Here is a 19,778-nt window from a genome sequence, read left to right as displayed (position 1 = left end):
GCTTTCCAGGTCTGCATCTTCGTGGTCTTGAAGAACAATTCCAACAGATGAAAGAACCTTGCTTTATATGTAGGCCTTTTCCAAGAGGTGCTGGACATTTCCTTTAACCTGTCAGATTTCCACTGATACATGGTCATTGCACATAGTACCTTTGGGAGTATTTAAGAGTCCCAGTTAGACATTAAAGTTTCATATTCAGAGCTCTTCCATTTTGTTTTACATAGCTCTGGTAAAGTCCTCATAGCTCAAAAGGGTGGTCATGAAGACTGATGTCAGAGGGCCTAGATTTCTGTTGCACCTGAGTGAATGACTCATCTGGAGAGTCAAGAAGTATATTGCCGACGAGACAGAGCTCATTTTTCGAAACTTATCATTTCATCATATTCAGCCATATTGCATAAAAGACAGAGCATTTAACTTATAATACTTGGCAGAGTATCTGAACCATCACAGTTTCTCCAATACACAAATTCGCCCACTTAAACCGGCCATTTGCTGGTAAGGAGAATCATAAAAAAATTCTTTATCTTTAGAAAGTAAATAAGGTAATAACTTCTTGGGTTTAGGAAGCACTGCATACAAAAATGGGGGCCTTACAGACGAACCACCCCCCCCCCCCCCTCCCCTCTTTTATTGCCGTCATAATGCTTCCAGGGTAGAGGAAGGTTTTCACGCATCACTGAATCAGGAAGGAAATCATGAATTGGCAAAGTCGTACACAAACTCCCAGGACATGCTTGCAGGATACATGATTTTTAAGAGGTTGTTTCTGAAGAGGGCTGTCATTCCAGGCTGATCACAACAACGTAACTGCCTCAGCAGAAAAAGTTAATCCAGGATGGTACTTTAAATGACTTCCGTATGAGTTTGCTAAGTTTTTCAGAGGGACTGTCCCATCTTAGTTACTACATGGGCACATTTTGAACACAGCCAGCCAGACCAACAAAGCAAAGTTAGCACTGTTATGCAAGTGGCTCTTTGGTATAGTTTTGCCAAAGGAGTTATGTATACCGAGTTCCAGCTATCATGCAGTGAAAAATATCCTGGGACCTATGTGAAGTGGTTGCCTTGTCGCGGGAGGACCAGAAAAATTCACCCTTCCTGATGTCCTTGCCTGTGAAGGGAAGAACTATTGCTATGCAAGCACTTTTAAGAAAACAAAGGACTTTCTCTACTTCCAGATCCCATCTATATTGCTTAGTATGAGATTTTTCTCACTAAAGCTTTGACTAATCTACCAACATAATAACTCCCCCATGTTGAGCCAATCAATGTTATTTCTTTTAGAACCTCCCATAAACTGAGAATTGTTAATTGGAGTTATTTATTTTCTCCCTTACAGTTGTAAGTGAATTAGTTCTAATCTGCTTTCCAGTATACTTTCATCCTGTGGTACATTTGCGTCCTCAAAGTATGCTGAAAAAATTTGTACTGAAAGTGGGATTTTTGACCATCAGAAATGTAAATATTTGGGGCACTTGTTTCAAACAGTTTCCGAGGCTACCTTACGAGATGTCATCACTTTAAGTTTTTGCAGTTGAGTTAAATCTGTTGTAATTTTTTTCTACATGTAATTTTAGTCTTCATAAGACATATATGGATCCAAATGCTTACGTAGAGGAGACTGTACTAGGTAATGTGTAAAAAAGTGTTCCAGTGTGGTCATTAGTTATAGAGACTGTCACCTCAAAATATTTGTTTTACAGGGGTCTTCTTTTTGGCTTTTACTTTTAGTGATTGCTTTTCAGCATTGTGTTAGAAGCTTATTGGAATTATTGAACGTCAAATTTGGCCTTTTCTTTAATGAGCTGCCTAACGTTATCAAAACCAGGAGTTATTCTAATCACTTACTTATGCATTCAGGGCATTTTGATACATAAAAGTTTTGAGTGATAATAAAAGGCCTTGAGGACAAACTATTCAGGTGCTAGTGTCTCTTGCTCTCATATCCCGGTTGCTTTGTATGACACAACGCCTCTCCATAAGGTCAATACAACAGATGATTGTAAGCTATAAACACGTCGTCAATATGATACTTCTGAATATTGTTTGTTTTGATAATCGGCCTTATCGCTTTTGTAATCTTTTATCGATAACCTTCCCAAAACCTGTTATCTTAGAACTGATTAAATTCTGAGGATCACTATGAATGTTGGATAAGTTTTTGCTCGTTTTTGACTATCTGTGACATTCTTGATAAAGCTCGTAAAATCCGGAATAGCTAATATGGCCCTGATCAGTAACTATATTTATTACTAAACTATTCATAACAGGGAAGATTGGTATAATTTGATATCACGGAACTAGAGGAATAATTAATACGTGAAATTCAAGTTACCCTGTAAGTTTTAGATGAAACATCCTAAGATCGTTTCGTAAATAGAATACAGACCTCTGTATTCCGAGGTGTTGGATTCACTCTGTACTCTGAAAGACAGCAAATGTGACAAGGACTACAAAATCATCCTTAGATCATGTAAACCTAGAGGCATCCTGTATCCTTTTTTAATATGCTCAAATACATAACTTTCTGTTATCCTTCAGACAGTTTTATTTGACTCAATTTTTCCTTTCTGTAAATGAGATTTTCTTAATCATTGACCTGTGAAAAAATTTGTTTTTATGTGTGAATATTTTGTCTAATCAATCGATTACGTTTATCCGACTTGACTATGTGAAATCATCATTGTGACTATGTAGTACATTCAAAAGTATCTGAACTTTAGTACCGAGCTATGATGTTTTTTCTGGGGTATAAGAACTCTGGATCCTTATTCCGTTTGAGATTAGTTATAAGATTGATCTTTTGTTCTGTCCTTACAGATCCTTAGGGAGTTCACAGCTGTTTGATTATATCCAGGCAATTTCTTCCTTCCTGGCTCCACCAATCTGCGCAGTCTACCTTCTCGCCATGTTTTGGGAGAGAACCAATGAACCGGTAAGCAAGTTGCTGCTCGTGAAAATGTCCTCAATTATCTTTTAGACCTGATATTTATTGGTCTATCCAGACTTTATAGTAACTGTTGGTTTAATGATAACTCGGATGTGTCATGCAAACCAAACTGAAAAAAAATAGATGACATTTGTAATTGAAGTCATATCATTGGGTACTTTCATTCTTTAATTATGATTGCCAATAACAACTCTTTATGTAATTAACGTATGCCTTATTATATGTTTTTATTCAGGGTGCCTTCTGGGGTCTGATGGTGGGCTTAGCTATTGGAATGCTGCGATTCGTCGTCCAGTTTTCGTACGTTGTTCCCCCCTGCGGCTCAGGTGGGTGGTCGTATACGTTGTCACTTTTTCCAGCCAGGCGATCTGTGCTCACTAGCGAATCCAGAGGTGGGGAGGGGTGCCAGCTGGACACGTGCCCCCATGAAAAATAATGCCAAAATAATTATATTCAAGATTTAGAAGATAATAACATGAGAAATATAAAAATAGAAAAAACATAAAAAAATTAATTATAGAAATAATAATAAGAATTTAAGAACAATTGATAACAATATATTAATAATGATAACAATAATCGTAATGATGACACTAATGAATTCGGTATTTCCTGATAGAACAGGTGATTGCTGTCCATTTCGTACTTCTACTTAAATAATGAATATGCCGAAGAAAATATATTTTACTATGATACGACAGAAATACTTCATATATACTACACACACACACACACACACACACACACACACACACACACACACACACACACATATATATATATATATATATATATATATATATGGAAAATTGGTGGTGGGGACCCCATGAAATTTGTGTGGATCCACCCAGTGTTCAGACTGCGCTGTCTCCTTTGCATTGTTATCGCTCTTTATCTGTTATGAGTATTTGTTTGCAATTCATAGTCTTTCAAAGCCAAAGCAAATGATTGTGCTGGTTTTCGTAAGCTGAGTGCCACTAAATTAAGCTGCAGATTCGTCATATAATCTCCAAGTTAAATATATGAAAGCACGCATTCATTATCAAATTTAATTGTCTTGCTGCTTGGTTTCATTTTAGAAACATTGGTTTTGAAAATATTCATTATTTACAAATCAAACCATTTTCTTTGAGAGGGAACCCATACAGCATGCGTAAAACACTTGCAGACATTCCAGAATGACACGGCATTTATGCTGATTTAAAGGAGGCATGAGAAAAGTCACTCCCAGCGAAGGATCAAATGGGATTCTTTAAGAACTTATTATTCATCTCTAATAAATAAAGACAGCCTTTGGACCCCGAAAAACAGGGAAGAAAATTTCCTTAAATTCAAGACATTTCTCATGTATATATATATGTATATATATATATATATATATATCTATATATATTTATTCCTATTCTATATGTATTATATATATATATATATTATGTATATGTATATATACCAATATATATCTATATATATATATATATATATATATAGATATATATATAATATATATAATATATTATAAACATATATGTGTGTGTGTGTGTTTGTTTGTGTATGTGTAAGATACAATATATGCATAGTTTCACCAGTCTCCTTTTTTCTTAAGAGACGGATGGTCCTGAATAAGATGCTAGTATCCCATTTCTCCGCAAGTCTTTTGAGATGAGATTGCTAACCTTGCGCTGTTTTCTATCCTGCCTACGGAGCATCAGTCATCTAAATGTCTCGTACTTAATTCACTATTTAGGTCCACAGAGGCCCAGTGGGACTTAACAGAATTGCCTGAAGAATGCCAGTTCCCTCGGCAATCGAATCCGGAACCTTTGGCTGGTGAGGGACACATCGTTTTAAAAAAAGAACTGACGTAGGCAAATTAGCCTTGATCACTGTTGTTAGAAAACCTTTTTAGAAATAGAATGATCCAGGCCCCTAAAGTGTCCCTACCAAGACAGATTACTATGCATTTACAATTCTAAAACAATGAATATTATGAGTCGATAGAGAAAAAGTAGTTAAAACTTTTTTTTTTTAAGCATTGAAACAATTTAGGTTACTTCTGTTCACACAGAGGTACTATCCAGATCTGCATGAATTACACAAACCTAGGCGAGATTGAGAGCAAACCTCAAGAGAAAAGTACATACTACATGCAAACACAGATTTGTGAGAAACCGCTCAGTAGAGGAAATGGCAGATGTAGCACCTTCAGCTGCAACAGAAACAAAGTGGTGTTCTGAAAAACTGGAAATTAGTTGATAGAGAGAAGTGAAGCCATGAATAGGGAATTCGGTTGAGCAAGACCTGAGACAAACCTTACCAGATGCTTTAGGGAAATCAAGAGAAGTCACGTAAGATTCCTCAGAGCTCTTGAAGGAGAATGACCGGAGGTAAAACGAGAAATAATTCCTTACTGAAGCCTTGCTAATGACTGGAGAGAAAGATTTATACCTGGAGGCAAACTTAACCTGTTCTGAAAGGCTCACATCATGAGCTGACATAAGCCTTTCAGAGCAGGTCACAATATTTAGCACAAAAGAATTTGACATTTTTATTTATTATTTTGAAACATGGGGTGTGCTAAAGTGATTTATTTTTCAAACACTGATGTAAATCATGTTCTTTCTGCTGTATTCTGAGCTACTGTCCTGTTTGCATTAATAATTTTCACCAGATTAAATATGGCTCACACTAAACACCAAAGAAAAGTGAAGACTAAAGCAGTAAGACTGATGAAGCGTAAAATCATCTGCATTGGTAAGGGACAAAAAATTGGCCCAAAAATGGTCACTGAAGAAAATGAGAGTTGAAAGGAGGCAGAAATAGAGGTTCTCTGAAAAACAATACAAAAGAAGTGTTTATGGAGATAAGCAATCAAGGCAATTATAGAGTCTCTGCTAATGAAACCTTATTCCAGGCCCTTTCAGTGTTTTCAAAATGTCGAAAAGAAATGACTCAAGATGTTTTGAAGTTTCTAAGAAATAATTACCACATTTGCAGGCTAGATTACATTTCAGCTGTATATTGCTGACACAATACTAATGATTAATTAGGAGATGCTTTAGAACGTGGACATTAAAACTTTTGAGTTTCACGAACGTAAGAACAATAGGACGATGATAACTCAGTGTTTGGATAGTGGGTACCTCTGATTTTGTTTTCGTGAATCATTTCTCTTCCAAATGAAAGTCGTCTTGATCAAGTTATTTCCTTTTTCCTAGGCTTGCCTGACCCCCGGCCGGACTTTGTGAAAGCTGTCGTAGGAAACGTCCATTTCCTTCACTTTAGCTGCTTCCTTTTCCTCATTTCTGCCGGAGTCACCATAGGAATATCCCTGATGACTCCACCAATCCCCTCCGAATGCGTAAGTCTAGAGTTGTGCGCTTTATCTTTCATGCTAGCCATGGAAGTTTTTGCCTGTCAATTATCTGTGGTCTTTACGTAGGAATTGATTCCTATTCCAATTTTGATAAGTGCTTTCATTTTTGTGAAAATATTTACATACATCGAACTCTAGTCCTAATTTTTTATATTTATTTATGTGGGACTAGTAGTATATGTAGACTTATTATTCCTTTTGCGCCATCCTTATGTTATTGTATAAATGCAATACCATTCTTTGCTTTCCCTTTCAGCTCTACCGCCTGACATTCTGGACCCGATGTGATCCTCGAGTTCGGACTCCTTTGGAACCTGATTCACCAAAAAGTGATTCATCCAAAATCAGTACAAACCCCACTGAAGGATCACAAGAAATGGCCCTTGAACAGGAAGAAGAAGGTAAGAGAGAGAATAAACTTTGTACTAATTATGAGAAAGAGTACAAACGATTTCGTTTTAACCGTCTCTGAAAGTTATAACTACAGTGTTATAATTATTCTGTTTCCACCTTAAACAGACGTCCCTCTGCCAAGACGCCTTTTGAATGTCTTGTGTGGGGCATCCAGTAAAAAGAGAGACACCGAAACCAAAGAGCCAGAACTTTCACCCGAACAGCAAGCGGAAGAAGCTGCAAAATTCTTGGAGGAAGTCCCTTTCTGGCGGAAGTAAGTCTGCGTCTGGTTTGTTAAATTCAACAAGCAGTTAAAGTCTTGAACATAAATTGAAATTGTGTATGTTTTCCGATAACTTATAACATTTTTATTCGCACAAAAAAGTTTTTTTTTTTCTTTTAATGCAGTCATTTAACTGAAAAGGCCAGTTATGTTTTCGAGTGGTCAACTTTTTTTTTTTTCTACATAAGATCAGAAATACTTTTGGACGGCATTCAGTTTAAATCCATTATTTCTAAATAGTAAATTGGAGAAAATTATTACTATAATAATATAAATTTCTGTTCAATAAAGAGATCGCATCCCGTACCGTTGAAAATGTAATATTTCTGATCTCAGAAATAGAAATAAGTATTTCAGGTTAACTCTATGAAAAGCTAAAATATTTGGACTGCACTAGTAACAGTACTTTGAAATGTTGCCGTTTATATTCTTCTCACTGAAAATAATGCTTGCTCGATGTTATGACTGACATTGCATAAGTGTTCTTGTAAACAGCTTTGAATTAAATTTGCATACTGAAGTGTGAGGAATCAGGTTAAGGATCTCAGTGTGAAGACGTAAATTATGCTGTAAATTTACGCACCACTGTAAATAGTTGAAGAGCTAATGATTTGCATTTTTTTTTATCATCAACAGTTTTCTCAATATCAACGCAATTATCTGCCTCACTTTAACAACCTTCGTGTGGGGATTCTTTGCTTAATGAATGGAGAGACGAGGAAGAAGAAAATATGCCACATCATTCCCATTATCAGCTGCGAGGTCGAACGAATCCGTGCTGAGCAGAGGAAGCGGGAATCGTTTCAAGGCGTCACCGACTCATAATGACTAAAAACAAGAAGAAATGAAGGATGCCGAAAGGCCTTTTTATACGGCATTTGCACTTTATGAGGTATTCGTGTCCGTAAGCAGTGGGGAATCATGTCTATTGTATAATAATTTCACTACATTTTACGAGTGATATCGAAAAAACCACGGGGTATGTAATCTTATCTAAGAGATATAGTGACAGCTTCTTATGATTTATGATTATCAGATGGTCTGGCACTGCATTCGTACTGAACATATAAGAGCTGCAGATAATAGCACAAGATAACAGAAAATGGTTATAACATAAGCCAGGTTCAGTAAGGAAGTTAGCAATCGCGGGAAGTCGATTGAATGTAATGATGGAACGCAAATCTGCAAACGCTTCATTTCCGTTCTTTTAGGCAAAACTCTCAGATTGACGGTGACATCCACGATATATAATCATTACTATATCGTGGTGACATCTTTGCATAAAACATTAGAAATCTATAAACCTTAAAAACTACGGAACTCCTCCTAGGTGGGCAAACAATGATTTTATAAATTATTGTCTCTAAGTATTAACTATTTGTATATATCCAGTTATTGCATTGTCACCCCTTTTATCTTAGCATGTTTTACGTGAATTTGGTATGAATATCTAAATTAGATGTCAACCTTTGGTTGACCAATAAATAATAATTTTGTAAATCGTCATATCAGGAAAGATGTTGCTGTATACATTAAGCAGGTTTCTTTGATATGGCGCACAGCATTGTTAGCTTTAAGTCTTGTCCTGTTATAAGTTGACATGTCAAATATAGTGTATAAGATTTAGCATCGGAGAACATCTTTTGTTGATACGATATCTAAGTTATATTATCATAATAAAGAGTTCTTTGTTATGTTTTTAGTACACCTTTAATTTTTTTCCTTATTTCCTCTGTTTATGTGAACCAGGACACTGGACTTTATGTTCATTTCATTTCCCCTGCCAAACCTGCCTGATGTCCAATAACAATGTACTCGGCGCGTTTTTTCTTAGTCACTTTCGTAGTCGTGTGAAATGTCACATAATTAAGAGACACTCGTACCCGGTTTGACAGGTTCTCCTCACTTATTTCCCCTTCATATCCTTCTGGTGTTGGCAACGCACCGTACTAGCAAGAAAACAACTAGAAACGGTCATAACAACAATTGCTCTGGGTTTTGTTACTATATGGCTATTATGCTGATACGGGTTAGAGGACTAATTATTATTATTATTTTTTTTTTCTATCACAGTCCTGCAATTCGACTGGGTGGTATTTTATAGTGTGGGTTCCGGGTTGCATCCTGCCTCAGGAATCCATCACTTTTCTTACTATGTGTGCCGTTTCTAGGATCACACTCTTCTGCATGAGTCCTGGAGCTACTTCTGCCTCTAGTTTTTCCAGATTCCTTTTCAGGGATCTTGGGATTGTGCCTAGTGTTCCTATGATTATGGGTACAGTTTCCACTGGCATATCCCATATCCTTCTTATTTCTATTTTCAGGTCTTGATACTTATCCATTTTTTTCCTCTCTTTCTCTTCAACTCTGGTGTCCCATGGTATTGCGACATCAATGAGTGATACTTTCTTTTTGATTTGTCAATCAACGTCACGTCTGGTCTATTTGCACGTATCACCCTATCTGTTCTGATACCATAGTCCCAGAGGATCTTTGCCTGATCGTTTTCTATCGCTCCTTCAGGTTGGTGTTCGTACCACTTATTACTGCAAGGTAGCTGGTGTTTCTTGCACTGGCTCCAGTGATGGGCTTTTGCTGCTGAATCATGCCTCTTTTTGTACTGGCTCTGTGCAATTGCCGGACATTCGCATGCTATGTGGTTTATGGTTTCATTTTTCGTATTGCACTTCCGACATATGGGAGAGATGTTATTTCCATCTATCGTTCTTTGGATATATCTTGTTCTTAGGGCCTGATCTTGTGCTGCTGTTATCATTCCTTCGTTTCCTTCTTTAGCTCTCCCCTCAGTAGCCATTGCCACGTGTCATCGCTGGCTAATTCTTTAGTCTGTCTCATGTATTGTCCGTGCATTGGTTTGTTGTGCCATTCCTCTGTTCTGTTTGTCTTTCTCCTGTCTCTATATATTTCTGGGTCTTCGTCTACTTTTATCAGTCCTTCTTCCCATGCACTCTTGAGCCACTCGTCTTCACTGGTTTTCAGATATTGCCCCAGTGCTCTGTTCTCGATGTTGACGCAGTCCTCTATGCTTAGTAGGCCCCTCCCTCCTTCCTTTCGTGTTATGTATAGTCTGTCCGTATTTGCTCTTGGGTGTAGTGCTTTGTGTATTGTCATATGTTTCCTCGTTTTCTTGTCTATGCTGCGAAGTTCTGCCTTCGTCCATTCCACTATTCCTGCGCTGTATCTGATTACTGGCACTGCCCAAGTGTTTATGGCTTTTGTCATATTTCCCGCGTTGAGTTTTGACTTGAGTATCGCCTTGAGTCTCTGCATATATTTTTTCCTGATCGTGTCCTTCATCTCTTGGTGTTTTATATCTCCTCCTTCCATTATTCCTAGTTATTTGAATACCGTCTCATCTATGTGTTTGATGTTGTTCCCATCTGGTAGCTTTATCCCTTCAGTCCTTGTTACTTTGCCCTTTTGTATGTTGACTAAGGCACATTTTTCTATTCCAAACTCCATCCTGATGTCCCCAGATACAATCCTTACAGTCTGGATTAGAGTATCTATTTCCTTGATGCTTTTACCATACACCTTGATGTCGTCCATGAACATCAGATGGTTAATTCTGATGCCTCTTTTCTTGAGTTGGTACCCAGCATCCATCTTCTGCAGTACTTTTGTCATGGGAATCATGGCTACTACGAAGAGTAGTGGGGACAGTGAGTCGCCCTGGAAGATCCCTCTCCTGATATTAATCTCTGCTAGTCTTATTCCAGAGCTTGAAAGTATTGTATTCCAGTTGTGCATTGTATTTTTGAGGAAGCTGATGGTGTTTTCCTCTGCCCCATATATTTTCAGGCATTCTATTAGCCATGTGTGTGGTATTATTATTATTATTATTATTATTATTATTATTATTATTATTATTATTATTATTATTATTATTATTATTATTATTATTATTATTATTATTATTATTATTATTCGAAACATGAATCCAATTCATATGGAACAAGCCCACCGGGGCCACTGACGTGAAATTCAAGCTTCCAAAGAATATTTTATTCATCATTCGAAAGGAGTAACAAAAGGAATGGGAAATACAGACACATTATCAAATTAACAAATAGGTAAATAAAAATGTATTATTATTAAAACATAAGTTCAATTGTCTTAGGGTGGTAATGCATTGCATCTCTGTTTGAATTTTTAAAAGTTCTAATTGCACATACTCAAACCTCTCTCTCTCTCTCTCTCTCTCTCTCTCTTCTCTCCTCCTTTTCTCTCTCTCTCTCTCTCTCTCGATCTCTCTCTCTCTCTCTCTCGTCGTCATCTCTCTCTCCTCTCTCTCTCCTCTCTCTCTCTCTCTCTCAAACATGACAAGTGAGTCACCTCACTTAAGTGAAATGTTTGTTGCTTCAACCGGAGTGGTGACCATATAACCAATGCTCTCCAATCTCTTCGTATCACAGTTTTTTTTTCTTTTTTTTTTTCGTCAAAGACTAACAATCTGGGATTCAAGTCCCCTTGCTTACGTATGCACGTAGACACTCCTTTTCATAATTTCAATTTTTGGTCTGATGTGTTCTCATCATACATAAATAATGCAAGTATATATATATATATTATATATATATATATATATATATATAGATATATATATAGTTATATATATAATATATATATCTATATATATATATATATATCTATATATATATATATATATATATATATATATATATATATATTTATATATATATATATTCATGCATTATTTATGCATGATGAGAATACATCAAACAAAAAATTGAAGTTATGAAAAGAGATGTCTACGTGCAGACGTAAGCAAGGGGACTCGAATCCCAGATTGTTAGTCTTTGACGAAAAAAAAAAAAAAACTGTGATACGAAGAAATTGGATAACATTGGTTATATGGTCACCACTCCGGTTGAAGCAACAAAAATGTCAAGTGAGGTGACTCATCAGCCACAAACAAAACTTCGATATACCAGTGAATTAAGCAATGCATTTGCTTTGCAGGACTGATAAACGTCAGCTTCAAGGTATGGTCACAAAACAAAAATTCCTTGACAAGGAGATAGAGGACGATCTTTGTTGCGGTTTCAGAGATATTCAGTCTTTGGAAATGGGAAATAAGACTCGAAATTTGAGATCTTATTAATGAAAATAAAAGAAAATTTTCGTAATTCAGCACTGGCTAGGACTTTATTTGGTGAATACAAAAATTCTAAAATCCTTGAAATGGCACCAAGAACGCACCCTTTTTATCTGTCCTTGACGTTAAAGAGAAGAGGAAGCGTAGCGATCGTTGTTTTTAACTCACTTTCTAGGGTTAAAAGGGGATGAAAATGGATAAGGTTGAAGATTCTAAATAAAATATGTACGTATACTTTTGAATTTGGCGGGCAAAAGTGGGCAAAAGTTTGTATTTCCTGTGACAAACAGTTCCCAGGCTAGTGCGATCTGTTTTGCTATATGAACTTGAACCAGGAGATATATACGACAATAGAGATATGTTTGAAATTTATGTTGACTTCATAATAAAGCTTTAAGAAGAATATATTAAGAGTTAGATGAGCATTTTGAGATTGCAAAACCGGTGAAAACTGGATTAGTGATTCCTACACCAGAAACTTATATTAATTTCTACTCATTGGAGGAGTGGGTCCAGAAAAAAAAAAACAAAAAAACAAGCAAATTCAGTAGAAAAGAGAATGTAATCAGTCTTGAACTACGGGCTATATCCAAACAAGAATTTTAATACTATTATCAACACAGTCAAATTTGATGTATTTTTATGTGACAATTCATCGCTAAGTCACGAGCAACAGCCGCTTAATTACCATCAATGATGGTAATTAAGTAACAACCATCTAACCTGAATATACTGTTAAATAATGCTAACATCAGTTGCAAAAGGACTGAGCATCACTTCACAGGTCTGTCATGGGGAATACAGCGAGGGATGTGTATTCATGGTCTGAGATACTGGTATATTCAAGAAGAACAAATGAATAACAAAAATAATAGATACAACCATTACAAGCAAGGAAATTGAAACGAGTAAAATTATTCTACCCAACAGAAAGAGATAATACGTTGGGTAGACTATATAACAAAAACAATGTTTTAATTACACCACGGCCCTGACTTTGGCTTACCTACATGTAGATGAGTATGTAAGAGCACAATACAAAACAATATACACATATGAAATAATTTATATGTTATGAAATACATGTTTAGAATGAGCTAATAATATGCTTTCTGAGAAAACAGCATGGAGTAAAATAATCATTCAACGTCTGGGGTAATCGGATGAAGAAGTGTCATGCTGACTCAAAGAGAGATGAGAAATGATAATACTGCAAACTGTTATTAGGTAGTACTAGTTAGTTCAGTTATCTGTGTGAGTCGGACGTCACTCACGAAAACCAAAGATGTTATTAACGATATTTAACTGGAAGTGCTGGTTGCTTTGTGCCTTTTGGATATTTGTAGCAAAAGCTGATGAAACTAGAACCGTAAGTTATTACTACCTAAGGTAGTAGGTTATTTTGAGTTAAACAATTGGCTACGGATTTTATTTTTTGTTTCGTGATAGCCATCCCAGCCTCCTGAACAGTTAAGTACATAGCTAGGTATATAGTAACGCATCGCGGGATTAAATCAGGACTAGGCAATCGAAGATTGAAATGTAGGTCGGGTTGAAGTCTTACTTTAGCATTAGGGTAGGCGTACTACCTAGCCTATAGTATAGGCCTACTCTGTTTTTTTCCATCTGTCCATCCACCTGTGGTGTTTCCGTATGGTAACACTGCGTCCCGGGCTTTAGATTAGTTACATTTAGCTTACATTCAACAATAATAATAATATCCTATTTCGAATATTAACGGTGTACTTCGCATACAGTAAATTATTAAAACACTTTTCAGTTGCAAATGTACACCCAGATATCCTCTTATTTACCTAAAACTTACACATACTTAAAGGCCGGGACGCAGTGTTACCATACATAAACACCACAGGCGGGTGGACAGATGAAAAAAAACAAGAGTACTAAGTACCTATACTAGGTAGGTATCTGTCTTAATTGGCAGCCTAGACGTATGGAAAGGTCGTTTTTTTCTTTTACAGATGTGCAGATTTACCATGAACTAGGAAGCTAGGGTAAAATACCGAATGGCCAGCCTCTACCATACTAGCGTGACCACCTTCCTGAAAATCGGAAATTACTAGCCTACCTATACCTAGGTAGGTAGCTAGGCTACTACCTATGGCCTTAGGCTATAATTTGTGGCTTGGGAGAAAACTACTTCCTAGGTAGCCTAGTACTTAGGTAGCTACCTACTTCGAGAGGAAAGTAGCCTAGAGGTCTCAAGGTGTTGCTTTGGCCGTGTGTGGATCCACCCTCCTAAAAAGTACCTACTTTAACATGCTCTGACACTAGAGATGGGCTCCAGTCACGAGTCATTTGGAAATGCAGGCCAGTGTTTCAGAGATGCAAAGAAATAGTTTATTGCTCTCTTCTCCTTTTGGCGATTCCCTTTTTGATATGTCTGTGCTTTCTGAGGTTTTGAAAGAACATCAAGGCGATGCCTCTTCCGAAGCTCTCTATGCTTTATCAAGAGCTTTTTCCTTGGATTTTCCTCCCATTTCTTCAAGGGGTAAGCATAAGTTTAGTGCCAAGACTTGCAGCTTCTGCTCCAGCCCAACAACCTCCTCCTTCTGGCTTGTTTCTCCCAAGTACATCATCTAAGGCTTCTGACACCTTGGCTTCCTCCTCTGGTGCTCGCCCTTTGAAAAGCAGGAGAAGTCCTTGGCGTGGATTTAAGGGCAGAGGAAGAGCTCAACCTCCAGGAGGTCCTTCTTTTTCTTCCTTGTCTGTGTGTACGAATTTTCGGAAGTAGGAGTCATTACCTCACCCGGAGACCGCAGTAGGAGCTTGTCAGGAGAAATCGGTGGATGCTTGGGTAGTGGAGGTCCTGAAGGTAGGTTACGAGATCTTTTTTGTTTTGAGACCTCCACTTTCCAATCGTCCTGTCGAGTTCAGCAGTTATTCACGTCACTCAATCAGGGGTCAAGCCTTGGAGAAGGAGCTTTCGGCCCTCTTGGAGAAGGATGCCATAGAGCGAGCTCATCCTTCTCCCTGGTTTTACTCATAGGTATTTGTAGTTCTAAAGTCCTCGGGTGCCTGGCGCCCCATCATAGATCTTCCGGTCTTGAACAAGTTCATTCTAAAGCCCAAGTTCTGGATAGAGACGGTTCAGACTGTTCTTTCATCCATCAGGAAGGAGGACTGGGTGATTTCCATTGATCTGCAAGATGCTTATCTGCAAATCCCCATCCATCCAAAGAGCAGACCTTACCTTCGGTTTTTCACAGATTCGGGAGTTTTCCAGTTAAATACCATTGTTTCAGCCTCACCACTGCTCCACAGGTCTTTTCTTGGGTGGTGGCTCCTGTTTTGGCTATTCTGCATCAGTTAAATATAAGGATGCTTCAGTATCTGGACGATTGGCTAGTCCAGGACGACACTAGAGAAATGTCTCCAGTCGAGGGAGATAGTTCTGTCTCTTTGTGTCGAGTTGGGCATTCATGTCAACTTCGACAAGTCCAATTTAATCCCTTGTCAGATCATGACTTATCTGGGGATTGTTTTGAATTCCCAGATTTTGAGGGCTTCTCCCTCTCAGAAACGGATAGACAAGCTTCTAAGTCTGGCCAAAGAATTTCTGTCCTCCATAATGCAGCCATTTTATACATTCAACTTCCCTGCCAGATATATACTTAGCTATAGACTCCGTCGTCTCCGACAGAATTTCAAATTTCGCGCACACGCTACGGTAGGTCATGTGATCTACCGCCCTTTTAGCCCCTGGGTGGCAGGACTAGGAACCATTCCCGTTTTCTAATCAGAATTCTTACTGTCGCCCGGGCCATCAACATTGTTGTTGGTTCCTCTCGATTGGTTTTTCTTTTTTCACCGGCAATTGATCTTCTTGACCGACTTTTGGTGACGTATCTGGATTGTTGGATTGGCATACGCTTTTGTGGACTTGATTTTGGAATTTTCTTTAATAATGTCTGACTCTGAGTCAAGATTTTGAGGGCTTCTCCCTCTCAGAAACGGATAGACAAGCTTCTAAGTCTGGCCAAAGAATTTCTGTCCTCCATAATGCAGCCATTTTATACATTCAACTTCCCTGCCAGATATATACTTAGCTATAGACTCCGTCGTCTCCGACAGAATTTCAAATTTCGCAGGAACAGCCCACGCTACCGGTAGGTCAGGTGATCTACCGCCCTGCCCTGGGTGGCAGGACTAGGAACCATTCCCGTTTTCTAATCAGAATTCTTCTGTCGCCCGGGCCATCAACATTGTTGTTGGTTCCTCTCGATTGGTTTTTCTTTTTTCACCGGCAATTGATCTTCTTGACCGACTTTTGGTGACGTATCTGGATTGTTGGATTGGCATACGCTTTTGTGGACTGTTTTGTGGACTTGATTTTGGAATTTTCTTTAATAATGTCTGACTCTGGAATGGTTGTGAGACGTTGTGTGAATGTAGGCTGTAAGGTGAGGTTGCCGAAAGCTTCGGTAGACCCTCACACGGTATGCAAGGGTTGCAGGGAGTATGAATGTTCTTTTACTAATACTTGTAAGGAATGTGAGAACTTGAGTGAGAACGAATGGAAGAATCTAACTAATTATTTAAAAAAGTTAGAGAGAGAAAGAGTGAGGAAGGCTTCTTATAGAAGTTTAAGTAGTTCTAGATCTGAACTAATTCCTAGCTTGGGATCTTCCCCAAGGGTAAGTATTGCTACTTCTCCTTCCATTGCAGCCCCTTCTCCTATTGCAGAACCTGTAGATTCAGCAAAAGAACTTGCGGATCTAAAAGCAGCCTTCAAGTTGATGGAAAACAAAATGGCTGCCATACAAGTAAGGCTAGTGATTATTCAGTGGACAGTGATATGAGTGTCCCCAGTGTAGTGGAGGGGGCATCTGGTCGGCTCAGCAACGCTCCTAGGTCTAGACCTCTTCCAAGCTCACATGCCCAGAGGAGAAGGAATGTCGAAAACCGAAAGGAGGTTGTGGAGAATCCCCACCGATCAGGTGTCCCTTCGGCGGTTTTCTGTGACACCCCAGACTGCCAAGGATCGCTATTGTAAAAGCGTCCTGCGTGAGTGTTTTTCGTCGTCGGGATCTTCATCTCCGAGACGTGATTGGAGAGATTCAGATCGATCTCGGCCACTCAAGAGGAGTGAAGGCTCCGACTATTGATTCGAGCCCAGAAAAACTTCCCTGAGGAGTCTCCCTCGGGAGTGAAGAAGGCAAGAAGAGCCATTCTTTCAACCAGAGTGAGAAGGAGGCAGGAGGTGGAGGCTATGGACTCCTCCCCTCCTCCTTCCCCTCCTCCCGAAGAGGATAAAGAGGAGGTTACGAAGAGATTCATGATGGCGATGCAAGAGCAGATTTCGTCTTTTGTAGGAGTTCTGTCAAAGGAGCCTCCTAGAAGGAAAGACTCTTCCCTTCCGATCAAAAGATCCTCCAGACGTATGGAGGTATCTGCCGCCAGGATCGATACTCCTACTCGAGGTGAGGTTTCCGGTACGAACCTGATGAACCTATCAGACGTCTGGCCACCGGCCAGGAGTGAGGAGTCACCCAGGGAGGCAGGAGCCAAGAGAAGCCAGGAGTGAAGGAGTCAACCAGGGGAGGCCAGGAGCCAAGAAAGCCAGGGAGTGTGGAGGCATCCAGGCAGGAGCCAGGAGGCAAGAGCCGTAGGCAAGAGCAGGAGCCGGAGCCAAGAGGCAGGAGTCAGGGAGGCAGGAGGCAGGAGTCCGGATCCGGAGTCCGGAGTCCGGAGTCCGGAGTCCGGAGTCGGGAGTCAGGCAGTCAGGAGTCAGGAGTCAGGAGTCCGGAGTCAGGAGTCAGGGAGTCAGGAGTCCAGGAGTCAGGAGTCAGGAGGCAGGAGTCAGGAGGCAAGAGTCAAGAGCCAGGAGGCAGGAGTTGGAGACTCGTTCTGGAATTTATGACTCTTCTCCAAATAGGAGCTCCTCTCCTTCAGAGCGTAGGAGGTCTTGGAAGGACTCTCCCTCCAAACGTGAACTTTCTCCTTCGTCTGATCGAGGGTTAGACGAGTTGTCTGATGACGAACCTCCTGCTAATGAGGGACTCTCGAGTTATAAAGTCTTAGCCTCATTATTTGCTTCAAGAATTTGGAGATTCTCTTAGTCCGGCGGCTCTCCTCCTTCTCCTCGTTCTCTCTTTTCGAGCTCGGCTACGGCAAAAAGAAATCTTCGGACCTTTTTGAAAATGAAGCCTGCTGTATCGATGAAGAAGGCACTCCATTCTTTAGATTCTTGGATGGACAAGAAGAAGGAGTTAGGAAAGACGGTATTCTGCATGCCTCCTTCCAAACTACATGGAAAGAGAGGTATTTGGTATGGGACAGGAGAGACTATGGGTCTTTCTCTACCTGCCTCTGCAGATGCGGACTTTTCCAATTTAGTGGAGGCCTCTAGACGTCACTCCTTAGGATCGGTCAGAGCGACGTGGAGCACTTCAGAGTTGAACCACTTTCTAAAGGACTTTTTGTCACTTTAGAGGTGTTCAACTTTCTGGATTGGTCACTCGGAGTTCTGGCCAACAAATCTAAAGATCCGGAGTTTCTTAAAAACCCAGAGATTCTCCATAGCGTCCTGTCTTGCATGGACAAGGCAGTACAGGACGGTTCGGGTGAAGTGGCTTCCCTTTTGGTGCTGGTCTCCTGAAAAAGAGATCAGTATATGGATCCCTATTATCAGAAAGGGGTTTCTCCGAGCCAGAGGACTGCTTTATTGTTCGCCCCATCTATCGGATCATCTGTTTCCTTCTCAGTTAGTGAAGGATATATCTCGCTCGCTAACTGAGAAGGCGACACAAGACCTACTAACACAAACGTCCAAGAAAGGACGCCCTGTAGTGTCGGCGATTAAGAAGGACTCTCGTCCTCCTCAGCAGCCCTTTCGTGGAGGTACAGCGGCTCGTCCCCCTGCCAGAAAGAAGAGCTCTGATAAGAGAGGAAGGTCTTCCTTTAGGCCCTTCAAGAAATCCAAATGACTTGTTGCTCCTTCAAGCACCAGTGGCGCCAGACTCCTGAACTTTGCAGGAGTATGGGCAAAAAGGGGAGCCGAACCCTTGGTCAGTGTCGGTCCTAAAGAAGGGATATGTAATCCCCTTCGAGAACAGCCCTCCCCTAACATCTACGCCTCGGGAACTGTCAGCGAGGTACAGAGACCCGGTAATGAGAAAGACTCTCCTTCAAATGGTGGAACAAATGTGGGAAAAAGAGGCCATCGAACTTGTGCAGGATCCACACTCCCCGGGATACAATCGCCTTTTTCTAGTACCAAAGGCATCGGGGGGTGGAGACCAGTTCTGGACGTAAGCGCTCTGAATCGCTTTGTTCAGAAAAAGAAGTTTCGCATGGAAACGTCCGCCTCAGTATGTCGGCTCTTCGTCCAGGAGATTGGATGGTCTCTCTGGACTTGCAGACGCATATTTCCACGTTCCCATTCACCATTTGTCAAAGAAATATCTTCGTTTTGTAATAGGAGACAAGATCTTTCAATTCAGGGCTCTGTGCTTCGGTCTGTCTACAGCTCCGCAAGTATTCACCAACCTGATGGCGAATGTGGCAAGATGGCTTCACCTAGAGGGAATAAACATCTCCCTCTACTTGGACGACTGGCTGATCAGGGCCAAGTCGGAGATTCAGTGCTTGGAGGACTTATCAGTAACAATGG

The 19,778-nt window shown here is 39.8% G+C and overlaps 2 protein-coding genes across 3 annotated transcripts in view; both read left to right on the top strand.

Moving 5' to 3' along the window:
- The window catches only part of LOC135219807 (sodium/mannose cotransporter SLC5A10-like), a 42,643-nt gene extending 33,939 nt beyond the window's left edge, over nt 1-8,704 (top strand). Inside the window, exons 9-14 of the mRNA XM_064256891.1 lie at nt 2,824-2,938; nt 3,189-3,279; nt 6,169-6,311; nt 6,583-6,727; nt 6,846-6,993; nt 7,639-8,704. Coding sequence (XP_064112961.1) covers nt 2,824-2,938; nt 3,189-3,279; nt 6,169-6,311; nt 6,583-6,727; nt 6,846-6,993; nt 7,639-7,705 — 709 coding nt within the window. The 3' untranslated portion in view covers nt 7,706-8,704. The remainder of the gene's footprint in view (nt 1-2,823; nt 2,939-3,188; nt 3,280-6,168; nt 6,312-6,582; nt 6,728-6,845; nt 6,994-7,638) is intronic.
- A 4,613-nt stretch (nt 8,705-13,317) lies between these two features.
- Nucleotides 13,318-19,778, top strand: part of LOC135219806 (glycosylated lysosomal membrane protein A-like) — a 112,463-nt gene continuing 106,002 nt past the window's right edge. The window contains exon 1 of one of the 2 annotated variants that reach the window (XR_010315514.1): nt 13,318-13,511. Coding sequence is in view for 1 of the 2 variants with exons in the window: in XM_064256890.1 (XP_064112960.1) it covers nt 13,428-13,511 (84 nt within the window). In the remaining variant the exon portion in view is untranslated. The remainder of the gene's footprint in view (nt 13,512-19,778) is intronic. The other variant, XM_064256890.1, reaches the window with a different exon arrangement.

This window comes from Macrobrachium nipponense, chromosome 1 (genome assembly GCF_015104395.2).
Source record: "Macrobrachium nipponense isolate FS-2020 chromosome 1, ASM1510439v2, whole genome shotgun sequence".
In the NCBI taxonomy this organism is placed as follows: domain Eukaryota; kingdom Metazoa; phylum Arthropoda; class Malacostraca; order Decapoda; family Palaemonidae; genus Macrobrachium; species Macrobrachium nipponense.
This window is presented reverse-complemented; position numbering and strand designations above follow the sequence as displayed.